General features: G+C 45.5%; 1 protein-coding gene across 4 annotated transcripts in view; it reads right to left on the reverse strand.

The window, feature by feature from the left end:
- The window catches only part of ZDHHC14 (zinc finger DHHC-type palmitoyltransferase 14), a 273,468-nt gene that overhangs the window by 58,549 nt on the left and 197,955 nt on the right, over positions 1-16,964 (reverse strand). For all 4 annotated transcript variants that reach the window (XM_059940929.1, XM_059940927.1, XM_059940928.1 and 1 more), the window contains exon 3: positions 13,931-14,089. In XM_059940929.1, coding sequence (XP_059796912.1) covers positions 13,931-14,089 — 159 coding nt within the window. The remainder of the gene's footprint in view (positions 1-13,930; positions 14,090-16,964) is intronic.

Consider the following 16,964-nt stretch of genomic DNA (forward strand, 5'->3'; position numbering starts at 1 on the left):
ACTCACCACGAAGCTCTCAGTGCCCTTCCTGATGTCACTTTGTAAACTGTAAACAGCTCGACAGCAGGCAGGAGGGGTCATGCTGGTGGTGGGGAACGTTCTGGATAAGGGGGCTGCCCCGTGGGCACAGCTGGCGTCCTGAGCAGCTGCGGGGCAGCCCCGAGCCGGGTGAGGAGCACCTCCCGCCAGCTCTGCTTCCTCTCAGCCCCGACGGCTCTGACCCAGCACCTTTGCTGCCACTTCCGTCTCACCACCTCTCACTTCCTCTCCATGTTCACCTTTCTCGCTCTCTCCCTTCTGTATTTCTTTTCCTTCTATTTTCTAGCACTTCTTTCCTCCCCTTCTCCCTCTTTTTCTTCTCTGTCTCTGACCTCAGACACCAGCCAACCACTCACAGCTGGACACACGTGGTACCCAGTTCCTTGAAGTTGACGTCACTGTCTCTGGGTCCTCATGTTTAAGTTGCTACAGATCCAGTTCTGGACCAAGAGCCAGAGGGTTCCGGTGGTTACACTGAGTTATGTAGTTTATAGACTCAGGTCATTGTGTCATGATTGACTGAAAACATGTGAACTTGATTTTTCTTTAAAAGCATTAATTTTCTAATACGGGGAAATAATCACGTGCTCAGGAGACAGAGGGATCAAAAACTCACTCTTCTTTGCCCCAGGTCCATGAATTTAATGAAGCACTTAGTTCCGTGGTTTCTTCCTCTGGAGGATTTCTGGGATCCATCCACGCCGTCTTTCCATCTCCACGGCTACTTCCCTAGTTATAGGGTAGCTGCAGCCCTCCCACCCATCTCCTTGGCCCTGTCTTATCACCATCCAGTTCACCCTCTGCGATGCAGACAGAGAGCACTTTCTGAAACACACGGTTGATAAGGCCACTCTACTGTCCCTTGCCCTTGGGATAAGACCGAAGCTCCTCAGCGTGGCTTGGAAGGCGTCTTGCCTCTGGCTGCAGCCCTCTCTGCCTGCAGTCTCCACTTTCTCTAGTGCCATGGGTCTGCCCGCCTCCCGCTGCCCTGCGCCTCTGCACAGGTCATCCTCCTATGACCTGTGCATCCACTGGTCTCAGATGGAATGCTCCGTCCTCTGGGTTAGGAACCTCTCCCACACGCTCCCACATGACCCTGTACCACAGGAGTCTGTGAATCTACCTGAGTTCCTCGGTAGGGAAGCTCTGCGGGCAGGGCTGTGCCGATCACTGTCACCATCGTCTCCCCAGTGCCTGCCTAGCGCAGAGCCTGACACACCCGCAACAGTCAGAGGATATTCCTTAAACAGGTGAGCCACTGAAGTGCTGACGTGGCCATGTGCATAGCCCTGAAGGACTATTAGCCTAGAGGCTCCCCGCTTCCCTGAGCACAGCATTATTATAACCCCAGGCACACATGCTGGCGATTTCCTGTCCTACAGCAAATATTCAGCACGATCAAAGATGAAAAAAATGCATTTTGGGCTCAATTTATTGGACTGAAAAACAAACCCATAAATCAGTAATAGGCAATGGTTTTTCAGGCACAAACAGCTTGATAGAAAACTGGTTACTTCTAACACATGATAAATGGCAGACCACTCTACTGTGATATTGTTGTGAATTGAATGTGTAAGAGCCAAGAGTACACTCTAACACTATCTTGTTTTTGCTAACTTTCAATGAAAAGGTATGTGATACAAACCATTAGAAAACCCATGTGGGGCTTGGAAACAATCTTGGCTTCAAATTTAAGATAATATTGTATTATTTTTTGAGGGAAAGTTTAAATTTCTTTATACCAAGGGCTCTTATCTTCCCAGTATTCCTCGGTAGCATAAACAGATTGAGGCAGGAACAATGGGAAGGAGTGAATTCTCAGCAATTTTTAAGAAGGGTCCTATTTACCCAGGAACACCGAGGTGGGGAGGAGGAGGCTGGGAAGGGCCAGCGGCACAGTACTGGTCCTGGTCCTGGTCCTGCCCCTGAGCTTTCTGTTCTCTCCTTTGTAATGAAAGGGTGACACAGATGCTCCCAGAAAACAACCAAGAATCTGTAGCAGGCTGGACACCAGGCTGCCAAGCACCCCGGGTGGGTGGGTGGCCCAGGCCTGACTGCCCAGTGCAGGAAGCTGTGTGCGTGTGTGTGTGTGTGTGCGTGTGTGTCTGTGTCTGTGTGTGTGTCTGTGTGTGTGTATGTGTGTGTGTGTGTGTCTGTGTGTGTATATGTGTGTGTGTATGTGTGTGAGTGTGTGTCTGTGTGTATGTGTGTGAGTGTGTGTGTGTGTGTGTGTGTGCGTGCTCTGCACACCTGTGTTTGGGTTAAGAGCGAAAGAGGAAGAAAGAGAGGAAGGAAGAACAAGCCCAGTAAAGTTTTTCTTTTTTAAAAAAAGCAGCTTTTAAAAATGGCATTCTTGAAATAAATGTTACTGCCTATTACTTGAAAAAAATCAACACCAACCCTCTGGTGGGGTGGAGAGATGTTACCTGTCATCTTAAGGAGTCTATTTTCTAACAACTGCAGCGTCTAAACAAGATTTAACCAGACTTCTTAACTTAGTTTGTGTGCCATGAACCCTGTTAGCAGTCTCATGAAGCCATGTACCCTTCCACCTTATTAATGTTGAAATCAGTAATAAATGTCATTTTCAAAATAGTTTAAAATAGTTTAAAAGTTGTGACATAGTAGGATACAAGCTTATTTATTCATATGCCAAATAACAAGAGCTACAGTTTGTCAACTACAGTGGTTTTGAAATAGCAAATGTAAATGATTCTATTTTCAACGTCTGTTATGTCATATGAAAATGTCTGTGATTTCTAGTGGTGACTAATACAACTAATGTGGTTTGTTGCCTGTGATCATAATTGAAAGAAATATTAAATTTCATTTAGAGGTTAGTGAGATTAAAGATGTCAGAGTTTTCCATCCAAGCTCTTGGACCCCCTGAATCCCACCCATGGTGCCCAGGGCAGGAATCCCTGCACTAAGCAACCCTGAGAAGCAAGGGTCTCAGCCCCTGGTCAGGCCTGTGGTTGGAGGGAGTCGGGCCCAGGGAGTACGCTGCACTTCGGTAGTAGGGCCACAGTCCTGCTGTGTGTCCTCACGGCATCTCATCTCTCGCTCTGGGCCTTTTGGGGAACTTGCTCTGTCCAGGCCACGCGGTCAGTGACTTTGCTCAGGTTTGGGGCTCACTGCTTCCACTCAAGTTGCAGTGTCCCATCAGCTTTCCGGTACCCACGGATCCATTAAACTCTCCCCTGGGATCTTAAAGACTAACAGGAATGCTGGGGAGGAGAAGGCCTGATCCAAGGTACAGAGAGCCTCTGTTATACAAAAACTAGGATGCTCAGGCAGTATAATTTCAGGAGGTGAGTATAATCTTCATATGCATCTATGAGAGATTTTAAAAAATTTAAAGTACTTATACATATATCTTGTCGTGTTAACCTGATAATCCTGGGGAATAACTAGCAAGTTGCGCTTACTTATGACTTTGCTTGGGCCCGACCAGGTCGTGCCAGACACTTACCTTCCCTACCCTCCCTGCAGCTTTTATAAGACTTTAAAGGCTGGTGACCGTGTGTGATTCAACTTCCTGCTCTCTCTCTGCGTGCTGCACCCCAGCCTGGGCCGGCACAGAGCCTCACTCATGGTGGACACGACCTGTTGGATGATCAGCGTTTCTCCCCGGCTAGAGTAGAAATTATTACGTTTTCTCCTGTGTTTACGTCTTACTTGTCCACCTGCTGCTGACTTTCAGGCCCAGCTGCGTTTCTCTCTGCTCTAAGTCTGTGGTGTATGAACTTTCACACAGTGGTTAGGAGGCTGCCTTCTGGTTCCAGCTGCTAGAGTCTTGCTGTGTGATCATGGACAGTTCCTGCCCTCTCTGAATTTGAGTTCTGTAGCAAATGGGGGTGATACTCTCTACCTCGACTAATGCCCAGGCTGGTTGTGAGCAGCAAATGAGATAACATATACAGAACTACCTCCAAAAGTCAGAAGCCATACATAAATACATGATGGCATCATAAAATGAAAGTTATTTTAGTATAAATTGTTTCTATGTATCCATTTTACTTCTTTAATCAAAAAAGATAATAATTACATTTTCATAGGTACTAGGTTCTTATATAAGTGATTCTTCTTCCTTTATTCCAATTTCCATTAGTCCTTTATTTAAAATACTTCTCAACCTTTTAAAAATAAGATAAAACTCAATCTGTTCCAACAAACCAAATTATTTTTATAGCTTTTTAAAAACAATGTCCAAACGTGTATTAAGCTTTCAAAACTAAAGAATACAGGTTATTTTTCACTATTCAAGTTTCCAGCCTTTAACAGCTCAGTCCTGCCCAACTCCTACAAATAGTGGGTGGAATTTGGTGAAACATTTATTGTTTAACACCCAACAGAGAGCAGCTGGATGGGCTGATACAGCCACAAATATTTTGGAAGAAGAAACTTTGGGGCTGGTAAAGTATGTTGCATCCTTAGCCTCCCTAGTTCCCAAATCCGTTGCTGGAGGCCAATTTCAATTCTCGGCAACCCAAGTAAACAATTCATTATTGGGCATCTTCTATAAGGCGCCATCTGCTTTAAAAAGATGAATGAGACACACAACTGCTTCTTAGAAGGTAACTGATGTTTGGCCTTCGAGTCTCCCTGCATGTGACAGATTGGTGTATTTCAGCAAATACTCGCTACTCCCCTTCTTGAGGGGGGAGTATCCTTCCCTGCCCCACTGACAGGTCCTGGTCACGGTCATGTGCCTTGTTTGGCTCATGGAGTCTTAGCAAATGTGCCGTAAGCAGAGGCTGTAAGAGATACTGCATATTTTGGCCCCCATCATGTGGTCCAGTGACCCCCCTCCCCCCGGCCTCAGTGAGGAGAACATGCCTGGCAGCTGCTGTCCCTTCCGCCAGGGTTCCAGAATCAAATCTGAGGAGAAGCCTGAACCTGAGCAATGCCCAGAGCCAAACCCAGAGCTGCCCCAGGAGACCCACAGGCCCATGAGGAAAAGAAAGGCTGTTTGTTCAAAGTCACTGAGATTCTGGAGGGTGTTAGTCATACTGCATCACCGGCCAAGAGCTAACTAAGATATCTCATCAATTCACTTTACACTGATGTGTGAGATCAGAGCATCTCAGGTTCCTGCTCGAGGATGGTGCACTAGTGGCTGAGTCTAGTTCCTCTTTCTCGACAGGCACCCAAGGGCTTCAGTGTGACTGCTATTGAATTTTTCCAGCCTTTCCTCCCATTTCTCCTCTTTATGGGAATTGGTCTAAGATGACCCTCCTAAGATCAGACTAGATATCCTGAGTGCTACAACCTGGCCAAATAGGTTTTTTTTCTTTCTTTTTTTTTTTGGCTGTGCCGTGTGGCTTGCGGGAGCTCAGTTCCCCGACCAGGGATTGAAACTGGGCCACGGCAGTGAAAGCCCGGAATCCTAACCACTAGGCCACCAGGGAACTCCCTAAAATATTTCTTTATGATGTTAGTTCACTTTTCATGAGTTGGCAGAAAACTTGTCAAAGGCAGGAAGCCCATCTTAACACTTCCTTGCATTCTACTTGCATATACCAGCCAATGAAGAAATACTTTTGGATGAGTGGTAAACGTCTGCTTTACAGAGCCTTCTACAGATATGGCCTGATTCCTCCTCTTGACTCTCAACATCCACCCCTGGGCCCTGGCCCAGCCACTCAGCTCGGTGGACTTCACCCGTGTCGTCAGGCCATGTCAATGTCCACCTCAGACCCCCAGAGGGACTATGGCCCTAAGGTGAGTTACAGAAGAAGTACTAATACTGATGAACTTCCATTTGTAAAATGATACTTGCAATGTATGGCTTCTAACAGGCTCCAAAGATGGTAGCTATCTTATTAATAATTTTTTAAGGGTGCAAATCACCATAGCAGTGCTCTTCTGGAAGTGGCCACCTCCCATAGGAGGCCTCACTGCTGGCCGCTGCTCTCCACGAGAGGTGAGCAATTCCCAAAACACCCAGATGGCTTGACCTCAATGGTGGATCCCGGAGAGGGTCACAGAAAGTCTGTTCCCATGGCTCTCAACCTTGACTGTGCTTGATCCCCACCTCCTTTTACTTTGCTACAATGCAGACTCCCAGGCCTGGGTACTCCATCTTGAGGAATTTACATCTACTTACATGTACTTACACCTATGACAAACATGTTATGAAGGAAATTCTTCTGAAAGTTGAGAGACTTTGTAGAATTTTATTTTATTTTGGTGATTGCCTCAAAAGCACCTCTAGACTTTCTTGAGTTTAATTTTTTTGGAAGAAACTCTTGGTGGCAGAACACAGGGGCTCTCATTGTGGGGAGGACATGTTGAGAAAGAGAAGGGACCAGCTTATCTGGCTGAAACAAAAGGGTGTCTCCAGCTACAGCATGACGAATCCATGGAGGATGAGGGGGACCAAGAGAAGAGCTGGGGGACAGCCAAGAAGAGGTTACAGAAGAACCAACAGAAGAACTATTGGTTCCCAGGAGACGGGAATCAATAGAGAAATACAGGAAATGTGAACTGGTAGGAAGAGACAGAAAAAACAACGTACTGACAACCAGGAACGGTTTTAATTTGACATAAGAGAAGACGAAAAGTCTTCCAGGAAAGAATGTCATTTTATGGTCAAATGAGTCAGGAAGGTTACTTGGAATTCTGCCATCTGTCACTTGAGCTAATAACAACGAATCATTGCTAACGAGTGACTTAATTAAAACTCCCATCACTTTCTAAAAAGGACTTGAGTTGCTTGTAAGAAAACCGGGAATAAGTCAGTGCCAAAAATACACACCCCAAAGTCTTCTTTACATTGTTTAGAGGCTGCTACATTTGGCTCTGAGTTTCTTCATATCAATGAATAAAACCTTTTATGAACAAATGGCAGTCTTCCGCACAGACATGAAATGAATTCCGGCTCTCTCCACAATCTTGCACAGTGTGAGTTACATGACAATGACAGTAATATGCCTTGAAGTTATCTGTCACTTTGCAAGTTTCATTAAACCCTTGGTGCACTACAATAGATTATCTGTGGAAAGAAAAACCTCCCAGTTTGTTTTCAGCTAAAAGATCCCATGTCCGTATTTATTCATTTCAAGTTGGAGGTGGAGACGCAATTACTGCTGGTCTAAGGCAAACAGAAACTCGCCAGAGAGGTCAGTGAATGCGAGAGGGTGGAAACACGATCAATGTCTTGAATCCAAAAGCATTCATTAGGTTGTTTGATATATTTTTTAGTTACAGGACCTGTTGCTTAAACCAAAAAGGGTAAAACTCCAGACACTAAGAAAAAAACTAAAACAAAGATGAACACAAAGGGGCTGGAAGCCCTCAGGGGCAGAAGAACCCAGCCTGTGTCACCACGGAAAGCTTAGGGTCAGCCCTCACATGAACAGTAAAGAGTCAACAGTTTCCAAAAATCCAATAATTTTCCCCAAATGGTATTGGTAATCAAACTGTACATTTTTTATCTTGTCTCCTGCCTCAAATTACATTAAATTTATACATAAGTTTGCGGAGAGACTGTCTCACTTGAATCTGTTATTTCCACTTTGTTATTTTCTCTCCTTTGGTCTCACCAGAAGTTTATCTTTTTGTTGCTTATTTGCCGAAGAATTAGATCCGGTATCATATTTATTTTTCCGTTTTCTAGGTTACTAATGGTTTTCTTCCTGTTTTTCTAAGTTTATTTTGCTGTTCTTTTTTCTATTTTCTTGAGATGGCTGCTATGTTCCTCTAGTTGCTTCTAAATTCGGTTTTGTTTTTTGTACTAGACTTCTGAAAACTTCTAATTTCATTGGCCATCCACCATCCAAGTAAGCTTCCTGTTTGTGAAGAATCCCAAAATAGGTGGGAGGTAGGCCCTGCCCTCCACCCCTGTTACAGAAGCTGAAAGTGGGGCAGCTACCTCCCCCGTCTCGCTGGCTGCTTGGGTGTGGAAACGAAACAGGCCCAGGGGCTCCCAACCCCCCAGATCTCTGAATCCAGAGCCCATGGTCCTTGCAGACAGAGTCACAGTTCCAAGCTGATGGTAGCAGCAGAGTCAGAACTCAGTGGTGGTGTCACAAACATCTTGCTTGTGGTGCTTGCGCCTCCTGGGACATCCTACTGCAGGAATGACTGGCTGTGCTCAGGCACCCAGCCTCCCCCCGCTCTTCCAGGCTGCCGAGCCTGGTTCTGCAGCCTCCTCCTTCCTTTCTATGGGCTACCCGATAGTTTTCCAGATAACTCCTTTTCTGCTTAGGTTAACTATTTTGTGCAGTTAGAATTTAGAATTCTGACTGGCATGAAGTTTTATTTTGCATTGTTCTTATTGTCATTTTCTAACTATTCCACAAGCGCAATTTTGAAGTCTCTGTCACCCAAGAGTTGATGAAAAGGGTTCTTAAAAAACATTATAATTGGTTAGGTTTGTGTATTTATATTTTTGTGATTGATTTCTAGTTTTATTGTTATGTCATTAGGTGACACAGTCTGTGTAATATCTGCTTTTAGAAAGTTAGGAATTTCTGTGCAGCTAGTATGATTAATTTTGCTAATGTTCCACAATCAGTTACAAAAGGTAAGTATACCTTACAGAAACAAAGTTCAGCATATATTTATTCATTATATATTCATTATCTTTTATTTTGCTTACCTGAGCCAACAAAACCAGAGGTATATTATTGTTTCTCACTAGCATTATGTTATACCAAATTATCCTTGCATTTTCTAACAATTTTTACTTTATGTATTTTGATGCAATGTTATTTGATGCATATATGTTGATGACTGAATTTTTAAATGTGCTCTTTACTAACATAAAATTACTCTTTTTTTGATCCATGTAATATGATAAATACAATGCTTTCTGGCCTTGAATTCTCTTTGGTCTGTTCTTAAGAATGATTCTTGCGGACTGTATTTTATTTTGATGCATGTAGATACCAGCACAGTGCCTGACACACAGGTGCTCATTAAATGTCAGTAAAAATCAAGGATACTGGAAACTAGGAGGGGCACAGTAAATCCCTGGGTTTTTTTTGGTCCCTGGGAGGCTATAAATGCCAGCTTGCACCATTCCCTTCAAATGATATGCTTTCCTATGTAAAACTAATACCCTTCTCACCATACCCAAATCGTTTAATAAAAGAAATTCCAGTGTGCTACCCACACCAGAAGGCAGCTGTGATTCTAAATCTCAGATATTCCAGACCTCTTAATATTGAATACAACTGTGAAGCAGTAACTGGGCTCAGCAGAGTGTACCCAACAGACAAGACGTCTGCAGTCTCAGCTCAGAAACCCACATCTCAGAGGAAGCAGCTGGATGGGTAGGGGGCGGGGAAGGGGAGACACTGTGGGGTGGGAGAGCGTAGTACAGTGCCCAGGAGAGAGCGAGCGAGCTTTTGAAGACGACTGTGAAGCTCTCCCAAAAACAAGAGTAAGTGGGCACTGAGTCCCTGCAGAGGGTGTCTGGAGGTTCTCTGCGCCATCCACATCAGAAATGACAGAAGGGGACACGTGAAAATGGGGCCAGAGCAACCCCCTATGAGAGAGGAGGCTGGTGCCACCGAGAGCTCTGCAGCGGCTGACACAGCTCGAGGGCTTCGTGCGCCACCTTCTCTGTCCTCACAGCACCTCCAGATGTGGCATCGTGGAAGCAGAGATGGACCAGGCAGCAGGTCTGGGACCCAGGTGCTGCTGCCTCTGGGCTGGTCCGAGTCAGACAGACTCCCGTAGAGCAGGCTTGCAAACGCTTGCAGCGCTCCTTCTTAGTGTTTAGCAAACTTAGTTTAGTTCACAGTGCATGCATAAATTACTTTCAAGTAAATCACATTTTATTACAGGTTTAGGTTGTGTTAAAAATACCCAATGCCAGGGAAAGCTGCTGGCTATTCTGACACTGGGCCAGAGCCCACCAAAGGACAGTCTTCCCTGAAAGGGTCCACCCTGGTTGGGGAGATGTGGAAGGGGCTCAGCTGGGGCTGGAACATACATAGTGAGTCTGAGAAGACCGCACAAGGGTATGTTTTGCTTTCCAGCTCCTTCTGTTACTCTTCCTTTAAAGACCTGAGGGATCCTAAGGGTCTGAGCGAGCAGAGGTGGCTCCTCGGCCCCAGCTGTCAGTTGTGTAAAAATATTTTATAACGTCAAAAATTGCCTGGAAGAACAAACAACCCCAAATACTCTGTTTCAAGGTGCAGAAGCGATTTGATGGCAACACAGAGAGACAATGAGAAACAGAGATAAAAAGAGACAAAGAGAGAAACAGGATATATTCATTCCTGCAGCTGCAGATCATCCAAATCCTCCCAGATTACAGGAAAACAAGGGGACTCCCATCATTCCGTGAAGACAACGTCGCTCTACGCAGTTCCCTGGGAGCACCGCGGCAGCTCTCCTCCTATTACGCACAATAACATCACTGGCAAGCCCTTTGTGAGCCCTCGGTGTGCACCAGGTCTGTGCTTGCTCGGCACTATCTCACTTCATCCTTAAAAGAAACCTATGAGGCAGTACTAGGATCACCCCATTTTACAGATGTGGAAACCCATGGAGGTGGTCAGATAACCTGCCCAGGTTCCAATAGTATCCAAGGACAGGACCAGGATTCAGTTCTGGGTCTGTTTGTCCTTATAGCCATGTCCCAACAGCCTGGCTTTGCTAACCTGTTCTATGTTAGCAACAGAGTTTGCTCCCCAAGAACGCTTTTCCCTTAGTCCTCAACTCCAACTACACAGCCCCTTCAATTTTGCTCTCATTTCAAACTTATTTAACAAAGAAAAATACGCTTCTGAACTGCCTGGGAAGCTGCATTTTCCTCTCTCCCCTCCCAGTGCAAAGTGACATCTATTTGTGTGCCTAGGAAGGACCAAGCCAAACCCATTCATTACAAGGGAAGGGAAGCCACATGTGTAGACCCTGGCTTTCAGCACATCATTGTATTTTTTTTTTTTCCCCCGTGGCTGCAAAAAGTAGAATTCTTTCAATAAAAACTTTCTATCTAAAAATAAGATAGTGGCAAACTCTGCAATTATACTTCTCAGTTGGAGACATTTGCTTTCCACTCTCTTTTCCCAAATGCACAAGGTCCAATTCGTTGGTCAGTTAATGGGTCACACCAAAGGCCCAAATGTAGTGTAATGAACTGGAAAACCAAAGCTATGTAGGTTTGAGTCGTTGTGTGGTTGTTCTCCGAGTGCAGTGAGTAGCTTTATTTTACATCAACTGTATGCTATTTATCTCACCTGTCCTCTACACAGTGGGGCCCTGATCAGGGTTTGCCAACCTCCAGCCCTAGGGCCGTCAAATGAGGCTTAGAGGCAGCTGTTGTCAACGCACTCTTCACCCAGTCTCCTCCTCTGAGCCTACCCCAACCTCCCCGCTTCCTCTCCTTTCCCTTCGCTGTTCTGCATCTTCCCATTACAGGACAGCCCCATGCTTGCTTGTGGAGTTCTGGATTAGCATGTGACTTGGATTTATCAGAAAGGTTGCTCAGAACCTATCAGAAGGGCTCCTGGATATTATAGACTGATGGCTCTTATTTTCTCAGCTGGTAGTTTCTATAAGAAAGGGTACTATCTTATACAGTTATACTATAGGAGAAGTACACCATTAACTACATATATAATTCTGGTAAGATGATTTTACATCTAATTCATCAGGGTTCTTTAAGGAACATGTAAACTTATGTTTACCTACGGGCGATGGAGGGAACAAATGAGGGAATTAGACGAACTTTCAGAAAGTGTTTTACAGTATGATCCGAAGAGAATTTTAAAACACTATGAGATAGAGCAGAATGTTTTATCATGATTAGGAATCTAGCCTAGAGACAGAAGACAGAAGATTGAGACCAACTGACAGTCAGGTGTCTAGAAATGGGTAAACATTTTTATAAATGATAAAGAGAAGGAGATGCCCCGTAAACTCTTCAGGTTTGTAGGAAACAACTCCCTTCCTATAAATGCCAACTGGAACAAGTCATTAGACCTCCAGGAGAAGACATGCAAAAGATTTTATGTGAACGAAAATATATATATATATTCCATCATATAATATTTCATCATGTAATATCAAAATTACAACCCAAGAAAGGGTCCTCTGAATCCCTACACATTATTCCCCTGAAGACATTTAAGCCACTGTGCTGCTTTGGCTTAAAAGTATGCTCGAGAAGAGCATGGGATGGCCACTGGGGCTGAAGTCATCAGGAAGGGTATCAGAAATCACACAAAGGCTGTCATGTGTCCTTGTAGAAACCCTGGTGTGTGTCCTCACATACAGGACCAGGTATAGTTTTGGTCACCATACCTGTAGAGGGATACAGTAGATCAAGAAATTTGCCAGAGAAAGCCAATCAAAAATGTCAAGGGAGCAGTAGTTAATAACAGAATAGCAGCTAACAATCACAGAGCATTTGCCGAAAGCCAGGCACCGGTCTAAGTGCTTTGCATGCGTTAACTCATTTACTCTGTTAACCATCCCATGAGGTAGGCACTCCTATTGACACCATTGTAGAGATGAGAAAACCAAGGCATAGAGAGTTGAGGTTGCTTGTCTAAGTCATGAAGCTAGTATTTGTACCCAGGCCACTGGGTACCAGATTCCAGGCTCTTAACTGGTTCTTACTACTTGGGAAAGACAACAAAATTCCATGCTGTTTTGCTACGGAGCAAAGGTTAAAAGTAATTTTTCCAAGTGAATAGAACCAAAAAAAGGTCTGAGAGGGAAAACATGGGCTTTCTACCAAACTGTAGATTATTAAAGTGAGGATAAAGTAAATTTCAGACAAATAAAAGGAAAATGGCTTTGCACAACAGAAAACATTATATAAACTTTTTTTTTTTTTTCTGAAGAAGAATTGAGACTACAAATTCTAATAGGCTCGAAAAGGGTTGGCAATTGATAATGTGTTACTAAGGGAAACAAGGTTTGTTCTGAGGTGTTCTATCCTTTCAGGTGTGAGGTTAACAGGATTTCCATGTCTATTCGCCCAGGAAAATCCCTGGTTATTTCTTTTAGAGGCAGGTTATGGGACTGAAGAACTGTGGGTCTTCCCCCGCGCAGCAAAGCCTCAGTCCATTTCTCACTACCCTTCCTGCCACTTGGGGCTTCCACCAGCTCCTTGCCAACCTCATCTCTGAGAAGCTCCATCCCAGGGGAGAAGATGGTCTGCGGGTGTGGGTAGTAGCTCTCAGTCTGAAGTGACAGGAAGTGCTGCCCAAGTAATTCCAAGGGGCTGGCACCCCCATCAGTTGTAGAAATCCTGTGCTGGGATGGTGACAGCCTAACAGCAGGGCCAAGTCTCACATTGGAGGACCTCTGTGCTCCACGGTGTTCCCTCTGCCTGTTTCCTAGCCTGTCCTGGAGAAAGCAAGCCGACAGAGAAGGTAAGTGGTCTCTGGGAAGAGTTACGATCCTAACTGTAGGCCCAGAAGTCTCTTGGCCTCTCCCCTTTTCCTCTCCTTGGGCTTCAAATGCCTCCGGCTACCCAAGCACAATGCCCCTCTGAGGAGCTGGGAGAGTCTGGCTATGCGTGCAGCCAGCTCCTTGGGCAATGGAGGATCTAGGGGTGAAATGGTTTTATTTCAAGTGTCTGCCGACCCGGCAGCTCCAGGGAACAAAGAACCCCCCACTCTGGTCTTGTGTACACGGGAGGAGAAGGTCTAGGACATTCTGCTGTCCTCGTGGTGTTGCAGGATGTAAAAAGAAAAAAGATTTGGCGACGCTAGGCTTGGTGAACGGGATCAGGGGCAGGAGGCAATATGGTTGAAATATTAACTATTATCGAGCTGTTTAGTTCTGAAGGATTAAAGAGACACACATGCTGACTCTCTTTAGCACAGGTCTATTCACAGGAAATCTCTACTCCATCAGCTACAGACATTTTAGCACAAACATTAGAGGTGGGACAGAGGCAATTTCTGGTTCTACTCACCTACGCAGTTATCGCAAAGGCTACAATGAGAGGCACGAGGGGGCCGGAAAATCTTGCAGGTGAAACAATATTTAAGTTTCACAGTCTGGCCATTGATGATGACTTCCTTGGTTCTGGGAGGTGGGCGGTACCCCCCTGAACTGGTGCCGTTTGCGATATCTGTGGAGAAAAGAAGACAAGAGCACAGGGGCTTAACACAGCACTTAAGCTCTGCAGGCTCCCGCACCTAGTAGGCCTGGAATCTGCATTTCCAAGTGCAGGGCCCACAGCCAGCGCCTTTCTGGGAGGCACCTGACCCCTAGACACACAAATGCGGTAGGACACCCAAGGCTGGCCGTCCCGCAACCTTCGTGCTCCTTGAGGGCTTGGGGCTGCGCTGACCATTCCACACACGCGGCAGTGGCCACGTGACTGACCTCTGCCCAATGGGGTGCAAGTACACGTGGCCCCGCCCAGACGGTGGGAGCCTCCCCTGAACCCCACCCACTGTTTCCCCCCTTCCGCAGGCCACCTTGGAGATGTACATTGGGGCCCCCTGAATGACTGTGCACACCTGCACGGAGATCCTACACCAGCTAGCGCTGTCCTAATTAATACAGTGGGTGATAGTTACATCAGGAACATTTCGCTTCTCCGACGCTGGCTCAAGAATCTTCCCACTTTGCGCCTTGGGGAGGCGCAAAAATACCAGATATTGGGTGGGGGGGGGTATACAGATTTAAATATATATTTAAATAAATCATTACATGTATATTTAAAAAACCAATTTCTATATTTTATTGTCTGAACAGCATCTTTTATTTTTTAGAACCAGTTTTTTTAAATGTTGAAGAAAATACAAATACGTATTTTTTTTTTTTCAAGTTTCATTTTCTCTTATAACCTGGCTCTCATCCCTGAGTTCACATTAGAATCACCCAGGGAGCTTTTCAAACTCCCCTAGTGCAGGGACCCTGCCCCAGACCCGATAAATCAGAATCGCCCAGGGTGATTCTAATGTGCTGTAGGGTTGAGAACCCCTGCTCTACAGGAAGATAAAACATTTTATTCTCATCTAGACCCCTCACAGCCACAAAGAATTGAGGTCAGCGAGCTGTGCAACAGGAACAGAAGGCCACGGGTAAATGGAGAGCAGCAAGAATATCTGTGAGGGCTTCAGCTGGGACTCTGCGGCTGATAAACACAGGTGGAGCAGAGCCTGGTGGCTGGAGGAACTCTCGGGAAACTTCATGGTGTTCTTTTAAAACAGAGCTGGTAACATTTAATTCGTTTTAATTCGTACACTATCAGATGGCGACAGCTGCAACATACTTTTGGTAAATTTCCAAAGTGATAGGAATGAGTCCCATCCTCCACTCAGCTCCCCCCAACGCCCCTCCCAGCCACGAACTCAACCTGGGCGAGAATTTCGTGGAGAGCTTTCAAAACTACTGATGCTACTGTCCTGCCCTCAGATATTCCGATTTCATGGGTGGGGTGCAGCCCGGCATCAGAGGTTTTAAAAGCCCCCCAGGTATGGGAATCAGGGCCTTGTCACCGTGGTCCACGCAGCATCCGAGAGCTTGTCAGAGAAGCACATTCTCTCTCAGTCCCGCCCCAGAGCTCCTGAATCAGAATCTGCATTTACGGAGACCACTAGCCCCCTCCACTCCAGGGGGATGTCGTGCACCTTAAAGTTTGAGAACCCTGCTCCCGGATGCCTGTTAACACTGCCCATCCACACGTCACATGTACCTCTTCCTCTCATGTGCCTCTCTGTTGTGTACCCAGATGCACTCACATGTGTGATAGAGAGCTAAACTTAGACAACACAGAAACTTGGAGAAACTCTGCGCACAGGAAGGGGCCGCTTCGCAAATCGCAGCCAGCCACCCAAGCATTTTCACGTGGAGAACCTGGTGATCAGGAACAGCCGATGGAATCTGCAGAGCTGCACCCTCCGTCTCCCCAGGACTGCTCTCACTCACAGAATTCACAGCTCACAAGTCATGATTTCAGGGGGTGCCCCCTTTACCCCGATCTTCTTTAAGAGGCTCTCTGAGGCCTGAAATCTGCCCATAGCCCTTTAGCCTAAGGCTTTGATATTTGTGAAGATACCAACCCCATTGGTAGGGCAAATATTCTGAGTGGTTCCAAGCCATTTACTCTTCATGGAAAATTAAAGTTCCACAAGGAGGTTGTAGAAGGAGAGGTGAGAGTTCAGGAACATCTGAGGGAGAGAAGGCAGTACGGAGCAGGGACACGGAGAGTAGGAAGCGGCCCTTCTGCTTTACGTCTCCGCTGAGGACACTCATTCCACTTGAATAATTAAACAGCTGTGGCGCCATCCCAAGGACTCTGGGTGGCCTTGCCAAGCAGGACACCCCCTCTTGGCATGTCCCCCACCTGCCTGGCACCCCAAGCGGCTGCCCTATTAAACAGTGCCAAGTTCAGCAGGCATCTGGAGAGGGACCAGCTTCCAAAGCACATACACTGGAAAGAGGGCAGCATCTCAACTGATTCTGTGATAAGAGAACAAAGAGACGAAGTGGCTGCGTACTTCCTGAAGCATCAGGGTAAAAATAACTGGCTTTGAACACATCAAAGATAAGGTCACAACTCTTCCAGTGCCAACTGGATGCCACTGAGGCCTAAATTAATTATGACTTGGTGCCTCGCTAGCCTTATGTCAGCTGTGAAACCCACTGTATCTATTTAGCTCTTGAAAACATGCGTAGGAAAACTAGAAAGTCAGATAGAGGATTAAAAAGAACAATAACCCAATCAATAATATTTGTGTTACTTTAACCAGAAAAGTTTAAAAAATGATTTGGCAAGAAAAATATTTTAAGAAGCAGGAATGACAAACTTATCCACTAGAGTGACTCCTAAAAAAAGCCTAGTTCTGAGTAACAATGACTTTAAAAAGTGAGTATTTACCCGCATTCCTTAAGACCAACTCTAGTGATCTTGTAGTTCTAAAGTACATTTTTGAAAGATGAAATCATTGATAAAAATTTGAGCTGAAGCTGGAATTCAACAGACATGGTACACC

Source organism: Balaenoptera ricei, chromosome 12 (assembly GCF_028023285.1).
Source record: "Balaenoptera ricei isolate mBalRic1 chromosome 12, mBalRic1.hap2, whole genome shotgun sequence".
Taxonomy (NCBI): domain Eukaryota; kingdom Metazoa; phylum Chordata; class Mammalia; order Artiodactyla; family Balaenopteridae; genus Balaenoptera; species Balaenoptera ricei.